Genomic DNA, 18,557 nt, shown 5'->3' on the forward strand with positions numbered 1-18,557 from the left:
GATTTGACTCTTTTCCAAAGAATAACATTTACCAATACATGGGATTTAGGTGTTCCACTCTATCGACATGGTTCTCTCCCAAACTAATAAACCAGAACACCAAAAGGAAGAGAACTTAAAGGAAGTTGAACTAACGCGATTCCCGTCTCAAAAAACAAACAAACAAACAAAACAACATTTGCTTGTAATCATTACCGATTCCCTTCACTACTGTCTGAAAATCGGGGAAAACTTAATAGTATGAAAGAAACTTCTATTGAGGGTCCAGGATTGAGTGCACATTCAACAACGTTCTCCACGCCAACAGCTGATCTTATTTGATTATTAGCTTGCATTGAATGTCCCATGACAAATAATTAACCTTTGTTAATAATCATTTTACACTGCAAAACAATTCTCCTATGTTTATTGGAATGGATTTTCAACAGTAGCCATTGCTAAGATGCTGCTATCACTATAATTAAAGAGTGAGTGTAGGGAAGCATGGGGGGAGGGGGAGAGTGGCAGGTTGTATGAGGAGAGGAGCTAACAAGTTAGTTATTGGTGCTATTCGATCACATACATCTTCCTGACAGCAATGAACACAGACGCTTTCAACAACTCTCAGACCTCTTCAGGGGTTTCAAAAGTAATATCTAGCTACTCTTTAGTCTGGTCAATATTTTGGTAACCAGCTCTAAGGTACAGCCTATCATACTCAGTAAAAAACATAAGTCTCTGACAGTGACTTTACTATTACATGATTTTATGAAAACATCCCTGGAGAATGTTACAACAGATCATCTCATCCATAGCCCTCATTTTATAGAAGAAAACCTGGGCTCAAAGAAGAGAGATTTTCTAGTCACAGCCACATCAGACTCACGATTCTGACTCCCAGTTTTTCCATTAAACCTACACCTCCTCTGAGAATTATCCATGGAGCTGAATGTGTATGTTTCATTAATTTTACTGTCTAAGGTGTTTGCCAGTGTCCAATGTACTATCTTTGAGAATGATAGCGACCTTGTCGTTTTTATTCATTTACAAAAGTGAATTTTCATTTTTTTCATATGATGGTCTTTTTCTCTAATTAGAGTCACCACAGTGGCCACAAAAGTGTTTTATACAAACAAGCAAGACAACTCCCCCCGCCCTCCCGCTTTTTCCAATGAAAAGAAGTGATGGGTGTGTACCTAGGAGTAAGGGGACATGAACTGGCTATTCATGGGCTAAGACTGCTCAAATTCCCAGTTCTAAGCTTCTTTCTCCGGGGGGTGCCTCACTGAATCTGAATCCACCAAAAGTTTCAGACAAAGAACAACTGAATCCACCAAAAAAGTTTCAGACAAGGAGCAACGAACAGTAACCTGCTTCAAAAACCTTCAAACCTCATTTCATTGGGAACACCAATCACCTTTACAAAAATCTGGGGTGGGACAGTTCTTCATTAGAAACTCACTGAGTAATCACGCCACCTCTGGATAACATTTCTGAGTGTGGCTTTCAAGTGGATTGTATAAGCTCAGAGAAAAACACACAATTGGGGGCAACACGAGCTTAGCTCCAGATTTTCTGTCTAAAATAAATAGGCTTCTCAGCTTTAAAAGTGCCAAATTGCAAATTGATACGTTCAATTCCATCGCAAGTACATCTATCACCGCAGCGAGCCCTGACTATGGGTCGTGTGTGGTCGGGGCTCGGGGTGGTGGTAACCTGTGACGAGTTCAGGAGCTGGCGGATGAGCGGCCAGAAGCCCAGTCACTAGCTAAGTATATAAGAAGAGAGCCACCTAACGCGCCCCCTTTCCGAGACGTTATCTGCTCTAGGAGACCAGGGTCCTGTCACGGCGGAGTTATCAAACCGACATCCGCCGCCCGGAAAATCAGTGCGCTTTCCGGGCCCCCAAACCCAGCCGACTCCCAGAGAGGGCAGAGCGAGTCGTAGCTTCTGTCACTCTCCCAACAGGCAGACACATAAACAAACAACAAAAGGAATTGTTTGCTCCCCCAAGGGAGGCAGCATGCATTAAAAAGACATGAACCTCGTCCTACCTTGCATCCAAACATCAACGACAAAGTGTTGTTGGTGCAAGCAACTTTGCAGTGGCAAATCATTGGTGTAAAACAGTCAGGGTCCTTAACAACAGGGGACATTCCTTCCGAGCTGCGGCAGTGGCAGCTCGCTTGGGGACCCGAACACGGTGCTCACCCGGCACATGGAGCGACAGCCTAGACCCAGCGGCCGCTTCGATCGCTGCCCCCTGCGCCCCGTGCGGCCATCCCAGCGCTGGGGTAGAAGCAACGCAGCCGTGGGCAAGTACTAAGCGTCTCGGGGTCTCCCTTCCCTGGGGAACAAGGCGTGGGGGGAGGGACAGAACCAAGAAGGGTTTTTTCCCCCCCTATGGTGAATTTGGGGGAGGTGAAATTAAAAAAAAAATTAAAAAATAAAAATAAAAGGAAGCCAGGCGCTTAGAGGAGGGTTCAAAGGAGGTGGGGCAGTATTAGCATGTAAAAGGCTGTGCCCGCCCACTCGCCCCAGACACACAAGATTGTCATGAGAGCTGAAAGGGGCTGAAATTATTCTCCCTGAAGGAGGAAAAAAAAAAAAAAAAAAAAATACTGCAGCTCCCGATTTGGTAAAAAGCCAATGGCTTGCTGCAATCCAGAGTCACCGTGGGGAGCGCTGGCCGGGCGAGTGGGGTGGGAGGGAGGGGCCGGGAGAGGGAGGGAGCGCAGGACTCGCCAGCCTAGCTGGGCCGGGCCGCCTGCGAGCTCCTGGCCACCGAGGAGTCCCTGGGGTCCGTGCGGGGGTGCTCCCGGCGCTGATGTGACATGGAGACTACACTCAGCCCACGTTGCCGCTGCTGCCCTAGGGTAGGAGACCTCCGAGGCCGAGTTCTGGTGGGGAGGGGCGTGGGGCTGGAGGATAGGCGCGCGTGGAACCCTGCAGGGAGCACCCTCACCTCCCTCTGACTTCAGCTTGCCCGGGTAGATGGCCGGCAAAGGAACCTGGGGTAGAAGTGGGTTGGAAATGGTTTCGCAAGGGCCCTACATCCTTGATTTCTGGGTCAGAGTCTAGTCCCTCCCTGGGTGGTAGATTTGGCCTCAGAACCAGGGTTTTATCTGATACAACACCTTTCAAACTCAAAAGGGAAGAATTGGCCCCCTCCCCACCTTGCTGTCTCAGAGACTCCAAAAAGCCCCAGAAGTATTGCTGTTATTCGGGAAGTATGAATGACAAGACTGGGGGATGCTTTATTGGTTCTTTTTCTTGTCTTTTTTTTTTTTTTGCTTTTTAAAGTGAGGCTGTCAAAATTGCAAAAGACCAAAAAAAAAACAAAAAACAAAAACCAAAAACTGCATGTGGCTGGCCCAGCTGCAAAACTGCTTGTTGGAAACAAACAAAAAAATGATAGGAAGGTTGCAGAACAGGAAGTGGGTAAAACTAGCACTCTTTGGGTGCCACCTGAGTGCCTGGCATTATGCCTCACAGATGGCTGGTGGAAAGAGAGCAAACCGTCAGGATTTGGAATCAGACTGGCTCTGGCTCTGGTCTGAGTGTGGCTTTGTGTAAGTCACTTACACTATTTGAATCTCTGTTTGCTTATCTGTAAAGTGGGGCTATTAACCCCTACTTTGCAGAGTTGTCATGAAGACTAGAGCTGGTAAACCTCACTTCCCCATGGTGAGCCCTGGTGGTCCAGGGCAAGCTGCTCTGTACTTAGAGCTTAGCTCATGTTTTAGCCTGAGAGGTGGATGTTATTGGACGTATCTTTCTAGAGGAAGAAACGGATGCCCCAAGGTCTATATCACTTGCCCAAGTCACAAAACAATAAGCCGTGGAGGTGGGGATCAAAGAAAAGTGGTGGAAGATAGTTTAAGAGCGACATCATAGGAGACATCACCCACTTCTCCAGAAGCATGTTTTAAACTCTCCAGATGTATTTGAGAACAGTCAGAGCTGTTCCATTCATATAAAATGTAGCAGTTTCGAAATTCTCTAAGTGGGCCTTGGCTGCAGATCTCACTTGAAATAGAGTAACAACACAGTCCTAAATATCTATGGCAAACCCTGCCATAACTAAGCCCTCCTGATGCAGTTCCAGCAGACTATCAGACATTTGTACTGCAATAAAAGCCCAAAAGAGCAAAATAACTTGCAGATTGTCAAATGCAGCGCCCTATAAACTCTCCTTAACATGCCCATATCCAAAACACCCCAGCCTCCTGTCCCAAGTTAATGGAAACCAAACTGGATTGCATCAGATTTCTTTGGGGTGCTTGAGAAAGAAAGAGAGAGAAAGAGAGAGGGAGGGAGGGAGGGAGGAAGAAAGAAAAAAAAAAGTATTTTCAGACCCAAACCTACATTCTCATTCCATAGGCCAAGATGATAACAAGAAATCTACATTTTTAATCAGCCCCCTGGTGAGAGGAATATGGGTCCTGCCTACAAAATTAAGACCTCTTGAAGGGAAAACAATATGGAAGAAAGGATGAGAAAATATCAGCAGGGAAAGGTTCTAACTGAGGGGGAAGCTATGTCTCAGGCTTAGTGATTCTCACTAAATTTTGGAGTCCTTATCTAGTTGATTTTGCTATTAGGAATTGGGACTGATTCAATGTGGTGCATATCAGAGGCTGCTGGGGCTCAGGGGGTCTTATAGGGATGTGCTTAAACCTACTGAGGAGCAGAACTCTGGTCTGGTGCCTTCTGTGGAATCTTAAAGTCACATTCACAGATTAAGTGTATCCCTTAGCATTTTTCCCCTTTATGTTAGCATAAATGTGTGATTGTGCGAGCACTTCCACCTACAGAGCATCTATAATTACGGCTGTTTTTTCCAAAGGAGAATGGATTCTAAAAAAGTTGTACAATATTTCCCTTATTCATTAGCCTATAATTTGGATTTCAAATACCCCAAAAAGTATTGTATGCTCTATATTGTGATGTTCCAATAATATCTAACACAGTCTTTCCCTAATGAATTACCCAAGCTAAGGCTGACCTCCTATTCTAGGGCAGCATTAAAGGCTGCTATGTTCAAGTTATTTCCCATTTTACAGCTTGTGCTGGTTTAGACTGACAAAGCAAAATGACAAAATGTAAAGAAAAATGTATAATTCATTTCCCTGATATTTTATTGTTTAAGTTTAATCAATGAAACTTCATTGATTAAACCTCTCTATACCTCCCCCCCCCCCACACACACAGGCACACACATGTGAGTGTGTGTATCTGTTACCTGTTCATATGCATTTGACAGAATGTTTTCCCTTAATTTTTGTCTCATGATAAGAGGTGAATTGCGGGGAGGAGGAGGAGGAGGGAAAATGTTGTTTCCATGACAATGCATTCCATAGTTACAGCCAGCAGCCACTATGGTTAACAAAATGAATCACTGTTACCTTAAGGTATGAACACACTTCATTATTGGTCTGAAAAGCTAATTTGGAAGTATATTGCATGGGGGTGTACTGCCATATTTTTAGGAGGAGATATTACTAGGGAATGCCAGGAGATGATGTATTCATTTCAATAGTCAAAATAACCACCCTTAATTAGACATTTCAGTGATTGTTAACATTCACAGTTCTTCCTAATCAGCATCACTTTTGCAAAGTGATACATGACAACTACACACTATTAAACATTTTTTTCTTATGACCACTTTCCTCAAAATGGACTCACAATCACAAAAGTTAGAATTATCAAGAAATGTGACCAGAGCTTAATTTTCATCTTTTATTTATTGTTATCCTTATTCTTTCTAATTGGAAATCATAACAAGATCAGAGGCATTAATTACTGACTTATCTTCTTTCTTTCTTTGTTGATCCCTTCCACAGCAATTTTTAAGAAGAGGTGGTTCATGTTAGAAGGGACAAGAGGGTACTGGACACCAGGAGTCGTGGTGACTATCTGACTTTGAACACGCTATTCAGCCTCTCTGAACCCCAATTCCCTCGTCTATTAAGATGAAATGGGTGTACTAGAACGTCTGTAAGTTTGTTTCCAGTGCTGAATGAAGTTCTCTGAGTGGTCTTACAAATACAGCATCTTAAGAATGTGAAGGAAATTTGAGAAGTCATTTTATTCAGTCGCCTGTCTTTGGAAAATAAACTCTCCTATAGTGCTTACTATTTAACATGCTCTACTATAGTGTTTGCTGTGGGCAGTGTTTTAAATTCAGCAAGGTGCCAGAGCCAGATTCTGCTCTTGAGAGCCAATTCTGTGTACCTGTGTTCACCTCTCCATGCGATGATACCATGTTGGTAGGTTGGAATCCACTGTGGAGGAAGTGGTTACAATATACAAGTTGAAAAACACTGCATGTCAAGATTATTTTCTGCTTCCGAGAAACATCTACCAGCACAGCACCAGTTTCAGTACTTTATGAACATTAACTTATTTAATTCTCACAACCACTCAGTCTTATAAAAAAAGGAAACCGAATCAGAGAAACTAAGTAATTTGACCAAGCTAACAAAGCTGGCATACTAGTAACCTAAATGAACCAACTAACAAAAAGTCTTGATGGCCTTCCACTACAAATATTTATTTCTTCTTCGTGCTAGACATCCTTCATAGTGGGACTATGACTCTAATCCATGTTGTTCCACAAACAGAACAGCAGCTTCCATCAGGAACATGATGTTCTCACGGTAAAAGATAAAATGATCTATGGCTGAATATGCAGTGGCTCTTAGCATTTCTGTTCAGATATTAAAACATCTTCTTTGTCTATTTGTTTGTTTTTACAGGCACACCTGCAGCACATAGACGTTCCCGGGCTATTGGAGCTGCAGCTGCCGGCCTACGCCACCACCATGGCAACACCAGATCCAAGCCACATCTGCGACCTGCGCTGCAGCTTGTAACAATGTCGAATCCTTAACCCAACTAGGGAGGGCAGGGATCAAACTCCCATCCTCACAGAGACAATGCTGGGTTCTAAAGCCTCAGAGCCACAAGAACTCCAAAATGTTTCCTCGTTCACATTAGCCACGGCATGTCACATGGCCAAAACCCTATGAGCCAGTCTGATGGGGGAGGGTAAGCCTCTCACGGGGAGGAAGGAGAGAACATTTGGGAACAGTAATTTAAAAGATAACAGCTTAGCTGGGTGATAGAATGGGAATTTGAACCCGAGAAATCTGCCATATTCTAAAAGCAGGCCATTCTGCCTGTTACAGCTCACACACCTCTATTTCTCACCTATTTTCCATAATAGGGTTTGCTATTTAGTAACTCTTTAAGGGAATTCTTCCCTGTGACTCCTAAAAAGAAAATAATGTTGATTTAGAAAACACAAGAACTTCGGAGTGAATCTGACATACTTGGTTTTGCCACTAATAACTCTGCAATTTCAACCCTTATACTCCTTTCCCTCTACTCCCTTTCACTGAGAAGCAAAGACCACTTATTTCCCTTAACCTTATTACAGATGTTTTCATGTGATTAATTCATCAATAAATTTGTAACACAAACAATGTTTTTTTTAGCATTGAGCTTCCTGACATATGTAAGGCAGAGAGGCATATGAATATATCTTTCTGCCATCAATGAGTTTATAAACTTCTTGGAGAGACTGTCATGAAATAAAAACTAACAGTAACTCTTTTGAAGATTCAGAAAGCATATGCAATTAAGTACTAATAAATGGACTTTAAATCCATAAGAATGCTTGACTAACCTAGTTAATGTCCCTGAACTATCATTTCCTGCTCTGTAAAATGGTGATAACATTACAGTATTGCTATAAAGCTTCAATGAGATAATGTATTTCAAAATATCTGTCACTCTTCTCTAGTTTGTGCTGAATGCTCGGTAACTTCAAGGAGATTTAAGTTTTTTGACTTTTTTTTCCCAATAAAAATCAGCTGGAAAGAATGACTAAACCTATGAGATCTTCCCAATAGGCATAATTTCTTTATACTAAACTCTTTAACCTTTCTTCACAAATTTTACTCTACCAAAGACTCCTCAGGCTATTTCTCAGGTCTCCCATGTCCATTACACAAAACTGTGGTGAGGGTTTGCATTAGAGACAGCAGGACCTGTAAAAACGGACTCTAAAATCCATCATGCTTTCCCCCTGATTTTTGTCTTCTCTCTAATTTCTGAGTGGGCCAGTCATACTTAGAGATTGTTGACCTTTATTTGAATCATACTTAACCGTGTTTACTTATCTTCACCGGGAATAATTTCATTTGTAGTTTGGAATGATTGACTCAACTGAATGAATAAAGAACAAGAAAATGTATGAGTTAGGCGAGGCTTTCCATAGCACCTACAAAGGTCCCAGGTGAACCCGGGAAGATCTTTGTCTCCTAATTCAGCCCCCCAGCTTGCTAGTTGAAAGGATACAATCTTTATTGAGGAAATGTCAGCCCACTGATTCAGAATCAATTTTGGCATTTTGTTTTAGCAGCAAATATTTTGAAATAATAATTGTCCTTAGTTGTAGTAAGGTAAAAGGCACAATTTTGCCTTTAAGACATCTCATAATATTCACTTTCACCCTAGTGCCATTTTGAAAAAGCAACTCTAATAAAATATCACCCTCTGTTCTCCCTGAGTGAAGTTCCTCAGTACAGTAGGAAAAATCAACTGAACAGGTCTTATTGTTGATCAAATTTGATTTCACTGTTGCAGGAAAAAAGTTTGGGTCTTGGGTTCCAAGCTTACCTTTTATACTTACTTTGTAATTCTGAGCTAATCAGTTAGTCTCTTTGGCAGTTAAGTTTCTTATCCATTAAAAAAGAGGAGGGGTTGTTGAATAATAACACTTGTATTACAGGGTTCCTTTGAGGATTAATTAAAATATCATGTGTGAAAGTATCTATAAAAGTGCCTGGTATATGTGTATGTGTGTATGGATGAATATATATATATTCATATGTGTATTCATTTTCAAAGACAGCAGTTATTTTTAATACTACTTTTTCTAAATACAGAAGTAAAAGTTTAGTAAGGAAATAATTTAAAAATATACTCAGGCAGCAAAAAAAGCTCCTTGAAAATACTCAAAATTCCACTGCCAGAGATAACTAATCTTAATACTTAAGAGGGTACATCTCCAGTAATGTTTCAACAAAATTATATTCAAACTGTATATTATCATATAGGCTAAGTTTGAAAATATTATACCTTTGATAGCTAGCCATGCTTTTAGCCCAAAAGTCTTCCTGCAAAAATACCATTAGTGATGGCACAGTATTTCAATACTGCACGGTGTATTTCACAAGCCCCTTCTTGTCAGAATTCAAAAATATTTCTAAATTCAATATTATGAGAAAAATTGAAATGTACTTGAGGACATATATTTGCACATATCTGTAACAACGTTAACAAGCTAAAACTTCTAGATAAGCAAATTTTGGTGCAAAGAGCATGAACATTTAAAATTTTTAATGTGTAATAGACAATTTATGTTTGTATCATTTAAAATTTTTATGGAACTCATAATTATTCTCCCTAAATAATATACTATAGAAGATACTTCAGCCAAACTCTGCTGGTAGATTTTTATTTTGATTTGTCTGTAGGCATTATTTTTATTTTATTTGGTTATTTTCTCAGTTTTTATAGGATAGTTTAGCTCAGTATAAATTCTAGGCTGCCAGCTATTTTCTCCCAGTTTTTTGTAGAGTCAATTCAGTTGTCTTTTCTCTGTAAGTACCTAATTATTTCACACTGATTAATTTCATTAGTTGTTTTATTGCTCTGGAAATTTACTCCAGTGTAATTGGAAATGGAGTTGACTTTATCATGTTTAGGTCTTCTTTTGATTGCTGCATCTAAGGATTCTAATTAATTTAATCAATTATTTGAAAATGTGAAGGCATACCACTTTTCACTTTTTTTCTTTCCCTCATGCTTTCTATCATTTCCCCCGATTCCAACTGCAATCACATATATATTTGCTTTCCCTTTTTTAATACTTTTTATCTCTTTATCTGCTTGTGCTATACTGTGGATGATTTCTTCACATATCCCTCCATTTGCAAATTTTGTCTTTAGTTCTTTAAAACATTTATTCTGTTTTAAAGTTTAGCCATCATACTTTCAGTTCTGAAAGTTTTATTGCTTTTTATTGATTAACTGAGGTAGTATATTGTGTAAATACACAATCTGTTCATACACATATATTTTCCAAATGATGACCTCTGTAGTATTAGCTAACACCTTCATCACCTCATATAATTATTATTTATTTTTTCTGGTGAGAACATTTAAGATATACTCTCTTAACAACTCTCAAGTATATAGCACAGTACTGTAAGTTACAATTACCATACTGTAAGTTAGAGTCCCAAAATATTTTTATCTTATAACTGAAAGTGTGTGACATTTGACTACTAACATCTCCCCAATGCCTAGTAACCACTGTTCTACTCTGTTTCTATGAGTTTGGCTTTTTTAGATTTCGCATATCAGTGATATCATGTAGCATTTATCTCTGACTTATTTCACTTAGCATAATGCCCTCAAACTCTATCCATGTTCTTGCAAATGGTAGGATTTCATTATAATATATATAATATATTATATTATAATAATAATAATAATAATAATATTTCATTCTCTCTATATACCACATCTTATTTGTATAATTCATTTATTGATGGACACTCAGGTTATTTCCATATGTTGGCCAGTGTGAATAATTCTGCAATGAACATAGGACTGTGAATATCTCTTCAGTATTACTTTAATTTCCTTTGGATATATATCTAGAAGTGGGACTCCTGGTAGTTCAGTTTTAATTTGTGTGTTTGTGTGTGTAACCTCCATACTGTTTCCACAGTGGCAATGCTGCACCAATTTATATTTCCACCAACAGTATACAAGGATTCCCTTTTCTCCACATTCTCACTAACACTTGGTATCTCTTGTCTTTTTGATGATAGTGATTCTAACTGGTGTGAGCTGATAACTCATTAGGATTTTGTTTTGCATTCCCCTGACAATTAGTGAGATTGAACATATTTTCATGTACCTGTTGGCCATCTGTATGTCTTCTTTGGAAAAAAATGTCTGTTCAGTTCCTCCACTCATTTTTTAATTGGACTGTTTGTTTCAGCTATTAAGTTGTATGATTACTTCATATGTTTGGATATTAACCACTCATCAGGTATATGATTAACAAATATCCCTCTCATTCTGTAGATTGGATTTATGTTTTTTTACTTGTTTCTTTTGCTGACTTTGCACTATTATTATTGAATGTTTAATAATAATATTCATTTGTTCACTCATTTATTCCTTTATCATTCATTATACACAAAAACTAGCTAAAAAAACTATTTCAAATATATGTCAACCAAACAGAGCAAAATTCCTGTGAAATCATTAATTCTATTGTTATACTGTGTTTGCCCATCTGTGAAACAAAGGCAAATTGATCATTGTCCAAAAAAAGCTAAATAAGAGTTCAATTTTGAGAGCAGCAATCCAGGGGAAGACTGTGTCAAAAACACGCCTCATTTTAAATGGCTTTATATTGCCACTGTGCTTCTTTACTACAAATAGATTTTCTTTATCAGCTTCCTTTCATCTGAACAATAGATGGTTCTTCTCTAGCTGCAAGAGCTAAATGAGGTGACTTACCCTGAAGTACACCGCTCTATTATGTTGCAAGCAGAGACCCTCCACTAATCACATCCAAACTAAGTGAAATGATTACTCGATGAAACAATTGCTGGCTTGAAACTATGAAGACATCAGATCTCTCTTATAATCTCTGGTTACATAATATAAAATTAAGATTATGACACAATTATCTCTCTTTCTCTTACAAGATGCAGGCATGGCTGTTAAAGTCATGCCGAACTATAAATACAGCCTAACTAGATTTCCATTTCCCCTTTGCTTAAAATAAGATCATTGTCAGAAAACTATCTTTTGGTACAATGTGTGAATTACTCCTATTATTAAAATGCTGGTGCTCTCTTTCTTCATTGCAAGGACAATCAACCTCAAGTATAATGTGTTAGAAGATGTGAATTGTGTTTACTAAAGCTGTTAGCATATGACCATAGAAAAGCCTTTGCTGGATTCATGATGTTAAGAACATTTGCTTTATTTCCTCTTTTTTGGTTCCCAGTTACTACTTGCTTATACACTAATTCATTCAAAAAATATTTTCATACAACTATTCCGTGTTAGGCACTATGCAAAATTTGGGTTACCAGTACAGATCAATACAGTCTTGGCCTCAAGGAGAGTATAGACCAGTGAGGAAGGCAGATGGGCATAAGCACTTTGATTAGAGCCACATGGCTCTATGAAAGCACATGGGGGATGTTATCTAATAAGGAAGTCAAAGAAGGCATAATTGGGAAAGTGATAACTGAGCTTAGATCAGAAGGATGAGTGGGAATTCAGTGTACAAATGGAGGAAGGAAAAGCATCTCAAATAGAAAGAACAGAATATACAAAGAACACTTGGTGCCTGACGTTCCTACGGTGGCGCAATGCATACACTATGTCTTGGGAGCCCTGAGATGCAGGTTCAGTCTCTATCCTGGCACAGTGGGTTAAAGATCCAGCATTGCTGCAGCTGCAGCTTAGGTGGCAACTGTGGCTCAGATCTGATCTTTTGGCGCCATAGGGCAGCCAAAACAAACAAACAAACAAACACTTGGTGCCAGAAAAAAAGGAGTGTAGGAATGAGCTTAGATAAGTACAGAACACCTAGAAGACAGGAAATAAAGGGAAATATCAAGTGAAAAGAGGCTGAAGAAAATAGAGGTCAGATTATGAAGGCTATGTTTAAGATTTTGGTTTTACTCTAAAAGTTTTAGGAAACTACATAAGAAATATTTTAAAGCTGCTGTATTGAAGTATAACTACAAATATTTAAAGTGTACAATTTGATAAGATTCAACCTGTGTACACATCCATGAAACTATTAGCACAATCAAGATAGGAAACATATCTATCACCCTCAGAAACTTCCTCAAGCCCATTTGTAATCCCTGACTCTCAAACTCTTTCCTACTTCCCCATCTCAAAGCAATCACGGACCTTTTTGTCAATGTAGATTAGTTTGTGCTTTCTAGAAATTTATATAAGTGAAATCATACAGTAAGTGCTTTTTTGTCTGATTTTTTTCACTCAACATATTTCTGGGTAATATTACATTATAGATACACTACATTTGCATATGCATTCACCTACGGATGGGTATTTGGATTGTTTCCAGTTTGGGGCTATAGAATTGCCATGAACATTTGTGCATGTCTTTGAACAGATGCATTTTTCCTTTTCTAATGGATTGAGATAAGGTGATAACCGGGAAGATGTATGTTTACATTTTTAAAAACTGTCAAGTTCCCTCGTGGCCCAGTGGTTAAGAATCCAGTGTGGTCACTGATGTGGCTCAGGTCACTGCTTTGATATGAGTTCAATACCTGGTCCAGGCATGAACAACAACAAAAAATAACAACCTCTCAAAAACTCTTCTCCAAAATGGTTGTCCCTTTTTATATTCCCACCAGTAGTACATGAGAATTCCAGTCCCTTCAGATCTAAGTTAACATTTGGTGGGGTCAGTCAATTTAATTTTAGCCATTCTAACAGATGTATAGTAGGATCTTGCTGTAATTCTATTTATTTAGTCTTTTTAGGGCCACACCCGAGGCATGTGGAGGAGCCCAGGCTAGAGGCTGAACCAGAGCTGTAGCTGCCGGCTTACATCAGAGCCAGAGCAAGGCAAGATCCAAGCCATGTCTGTGACCTACACCATAGCTCAGGGCAACCTCATATCTTTAACTAACTGAGTGAGTCAAACTCACGTCCTCATGGATAGTAGTCAGGTTTGTTAACCACTGAGCTACGATAGGAACTCTGCTTGCTGTAATTTTAATTTGCATTTCCCTAAAGATTAATGATGTTAAATATCTTATGTCTATATTTGCTGCTTGTATGTCTCCTTTGGTAGTTTCTATTCAAACCTTTGGTCATCTTTGAAATTAAATTCTTTCTTGTTGGTTTTAAGAGTTCTTTATATATTCTGGATTTATGCTCTTAATTAGATATATGATCACACATACTTTTCCCAGCCTTACATTTTTTTTTCATTCCTTTAACAGTGTCTTTGTCAAATTTATTAACTTTTTCTTTAATTGTTCATACTTTTGCTGTCATAAATAAGGAATTTGTGCTTAACTAAAGGATACAAAGATGTTCTGCTCTGATTCATATAATTTTTATAGCTTTAAGTTTTACCTTTAGGTCTATGAAAAATCTGGGATTAATTTTTATATATAGTGTGAGGTATTAACCCAAATTTATATTTTTGCATATGTATATCCAAGTGTTCTAGCATCATTTGCTAAAATGCTTATTCTTTCTTTCTCCACTGAATTGTGCCACTTCGTTAAAAGGTAGTTACCTTTACACAACTGTTTTATTTCTGGATTCTCAGTTCCTTTCTTTTGATCTAATTGTCTACCATTATGCAAATACCATCTTCACATCACCTTTCTTTCAGAGCTCCTTTGACTCTCCTAGATTCTTTGAATTTCTATATGAATTTTAGAATTAGCTTGCTCACTATAAAAATTCCAGTAGGTCTATAAACACATCTACTGGAATTTTTAGAGTGATTTTGCTGAATCTCTAGATCAGTTTGGAGATAATAAACCTCTTAATAGTGGCTCCTCCAATTTAGAACAAGATATCTCTTCATTTATTTAGATTATCTTTAATTTTTCTCAACAATATTCTATAATTTTAAATGTATAGCTTTGACATCTTTGATCAGATTTATCCCTAAGTATTTTATGTTATTGTAAATTGAATTGCTTAATTGATTTCAATTCCTAACTGTTCATTCTTAGTATGTAGATTTACAATTGAGGTTTGTATGTTGACTTTTTTTTTGCAGTTTGGTACATTTTTATTATGCATTCTGTCCATCCTCCTAAACATTATATGTGGGAGAAACATTATATATGGGGAAATAAGAGAACATAACAAGCTGAGTACTTTTTTTAGTATTACATTGACTTATATCCTGCAGACTTGCTAAATTCACCAATTTGTCTGGGAGCTTTTGTGTGGCTGTTGATTCCATGAGACCATATCATGTCATCTGTGAATAAAAATTTGTATTTCTTCTTTCATTTCTTTTTTTGACAGAAGGTGCTAGTAGAACATCTAGTAGAATATATATTCCTCCTGTCTCGTTCCTGATCTTAAGGGAAGAGTATTCACTCTTTCACTATTATGTATAATATTAGCTACAGGTTTTTCACAATTTTTTTTTATTCAGTTGAGAAAGGGTCCTTCTGCTTGGCTGAGAGTTTTTTGTTTAAATTAGAAACAGACATTGGATTTTCTCAGATGTTTTTTCTACTTTATGGAGGAGATTATTTTTCTTACTCTATTAATATGAGATTTTTTTGAATATAAAACAACCCAATGTTCCTGGGATGAACCTCATTTGGTCATGATGTATTTTAATTCTAATATAGTACTAGATTCGATGTGCTGAGGTTTTGTTTAGAATGTTGCATCTACATTTATGAGGGATATTAGTCTATAGTATTTTTTTCTTATATTTGCCTGTTTTTTGATATCAGGATGATACCGACTTCATGGGATAAGTTGGAAAGTATAGCTCCCTCACTCATTTTGGAACAGTTTGCATAGAGCTGGTATTATTTCCTCCTTAAATGTTTGGTAGAATTAATCAGAATGACACCATTTGGGCCAGAAGTGTATTATATGTATATATCTTTATATACATACACCTTCATATATATATATGTATATTCATATATATGTATGTGTGTATATGTATATATGTGTGTATATACATATATAGAGAGAGAGGGAGAGAGAGAGGACAAGAGAGAAAGATTTCAGTAGGAATAGGGATGTGATATTATATTTGCATTTCAAGATCACTCTGGATTGGAAAGGGGCAAAAATGGCAGTGGGTCAACTATTACGGAGGCACTTCCAGCAGTGCAGGCACAGACAGTGAAGATTCAGACTAGAGTATTACCAGTCAAAACAAAGATAAATGGTTAGACTCAAGGAACATTTTAGAAGTAAAAGTGAGAGGCATTAGGGCTGGATCAAATATGGGGGAAATAAAGAATGACTTCTAGATTCCTTATATAACTGGATAATTTGTAGTGCCATTCACTGACATATGCTATATTTAAAGAGAAGAAAAACAGCATGTGTACGTATGTGTTGAGAAGACATCACTGCTATTTTTTTGTTTGTTTGTTTGCTTGCACATTTGAATGTAAGATGTCTCATGTGACTCTAAGTTGAATACGTGTATCCAGACCTCAGAGTAAATTTCTGGTATAGAAATATATATTTATGCATTGTCTTTGACAGCTTTCATGAAAACCCTGGATATGGGTGATATCATCTTACCTCTTAGGAAAGAGTATAAGAAGAGAAAATTTCCTAGGACCAGGCTTTGAAGAACTCCAATATTTAATAATTTTCTTTTTTCTCTTTTTTTAAATGTGCAAGGGAGGCAGCAAAGTAGTGTGAAAGAATAAACATTGGTACCAGAGAAAATAAAATGTAACGACATGATAACTGCAATAGCTATAGGGCTTATAGTTAGTCACCTTCTTGATTTTAGCCTGTTAGGAATTCTGTTCTTATATTTTCTTATGATATTAAATAAATGTGAATGGACTAAAACCAATTAGTCATCAGGGAAGTGAATATTAAAACCACAATGAGATACCACTATACACCCATTAGAATAACTAAAATTTAAGGATTGATAATTCTAAGTTTTGATGAAGATGTCAAGGAACTAAGGCTCTCATACTCAACTGATGGGAATGTAAAATGGCACAATCATATTGGAAAATAATTTGGTACTTCTTAAAAGTTAAACATAAACATCTTATAAGAGTTAGCCATTCTATTTCTAGGTACTCAAGAAGATTGCTCACACAGCTTTTCACACTAATGTTTGTAGAATCTTTCTTAATAATATCCCCAAACTAGAAACAACCCACATTATATCAACAAGTAAATGGATAAACAAAGTGAGATATATCCATACAACTTCAAAATCATTAATCCAATTGAAAGTAGACATAAAAATACAAATATTACATAATTCCACATACATAAAATTCACCTGTGAAAGCACTGTCACAATAAAGATGCAGATAATTTTGATCATCTCTGAAAGATTCTTCAGGTCCCTTTTAGCCCTTCCCTCCCTCTACCTCTAGGTCTAGCCAGAAACGGGTCCATTTTCTATCACACTATGTCAATTTTTATTTTTTGGAATTTTATGTATGTGGAATTATACAGTATTTGTATTTTTATGTCTATCAAACTGTATGTCTTAAATGTGTACTTTAGTATATGTAAAGTATAACTCAATAACATTTATTAAAGTATCTTAGATGGTTTAAGATTCGAGCTCAAAGATTTTTATTAATTTTCTAGGTGAATTATCAAATTAAACATCAATGGTACAGGTTTTAACCAAAGCAACTCCTAAATTAATTTCTTCCTACACAGGTACTAAGTAAGCTGGTAATGCTATATTTTGTTAGAAGTTACAGTTCTACACTAGATTCAATTTTACAGAGTAGAAATATTTACTCTACAAGATTGCAAAGACTGCTCAGATTAATTACTTTGTACATTCTTATATGAATTCTGAGTTTTTAAATATTTTATATCAGTAGGATAACATATATATTTGAAAATGCAAAGTTTCTAGTGATTAAAGCCCAATATTTTGGAGTTGAAAATTGAGTAATATTGATGAAACAATGAATATTTGATTGAAGAAAAAAAATTTCCTGGCTAAGGATTCTGGAACTTTTGTTTGGATGTTGATAACAGCCTCAATTTCTGACATCTGATAGTAGATAAGGACAAGGAAAATTAGGTAAAAGACCTACCCATTTCTCATAAAACAGTATCAAACCCCAAGAGCAGTACACAAAACTACCTCATCTGTGTGGATAATAATAATAACTTGAATAAAATATTATCTATGACCCATTCCGCTTTGTTATTCTAAAATCTAATTTAGAGAGAGGAGATCAAGATGGCTGGGTAGACAGACATGGAACCCACTTCTTCCCACAAATACCTTAAAATATATTTACATGTGGAAAAATTCTCACAGACTATCTACTGAAAACTTGTAGAAAATTTCATATAAACAAATTCCCATAATTCACTTCACCCTAGGAACTTCCCTCACCAGCTGTGAAGTCCACTGAAACAGACAGGGGAGCTTTAGAGGCTGGAGAGGAACATGTAGGAGCTGGCTTGTGGGCCCTGAAGGGTAGAGAGAGACTAGCACAGACAGTCCTGGCCATTATCTTAGCCCAAGACACATGCCTGCCAGTGTGTGTAACTACTGGGTGCTGAAACACAGACTTCAGGGGTGAGACCTGCACTGAGGTCTCAGTTTGGCTGCACAAACCAAAGGGCCTGGAGAGTGGCTTGGGCACAACTGGGGTGTACATAAGGATGGAGTGTGGGTCTGCCATAGGAGCCCAAATGTCAACATGTGAAAGGAGGGCATGGGTCTGCCATAGCAGGCTCAT

The 18,557-nt window shown here is 37.6% G+C and overlaps 1 protein-coding gene and 1 long non-coding RNA gene across 37 annotated transcripts in view; one reads left to right on the plus strand and one right to left on the minus strand.

Annotated features, from left to right (window-relative positions):
• The window catches only part of DLG2 (discs large MAGUK scaffold protein 2), a 1,974,117-nt gene that overhangs the window by 1,191,193 nt on the left and 764,367 nt on the right, over positions 1 to 18,557 (minus strand). For 2 of the 35 annotated variants that reach the window (XM_084975550.1, XM_084975546.1), the window contains exon 1: positions 2,034 to 2,704. The exons of 31 other annotated variants lie outside the window; for them this stretch is intronic. In XM_084975550.1, coding sequence (XP_084831676.1) covers positions 2,034 to 2,135 — 102 coding nt within the window. In that variant the 5' untranslated portion in view covers positions 2,136 to 2,704. Of the gene's footprint in view, positions 1 to 2,033; positions 2,825 to 18,557 lie in introns of those variants that run through there. 2 more of the 35 variants (XM_021102310.2, XM_084975556.1) reach the window with 2 other exon arrangements.
• On the plus strand, positions 2,690 to 8,821 carry LOC106504831 (uncharacterized). Of its 2 annotated transcripts, none has more exons than XR_001298672.3 (3): positions 2,690 to 2,855; positions 5,829 to 6,644; positions 6,744 to 8,821. It is a non-coding gene; the product is annotated as an uncharacterized LOC106504831 (long non-coding RNA). The 2 variants fall into 2 exon arrangements; XR_014814831.1 differs by having other exon boundaries at positions 5,829 to 5,982.

The sequence above is a fragment of the Sus scrofa genome, chromosome 9 (genome assembly GCF_054392235.1).
Source record: "Sus scrofa isolate SSC_HxYL_T2T_F1_AM1 chromosome 9, Sscrofa_HxYL_maternal_Yorkshire_Landrace_v2.0, whole genome shotgun sequence".
NCBI lineage: Eukaryota > Metazoa > Chordata > Mammalia > Artiodactyla > Suidae > Sus > Sus scrofa.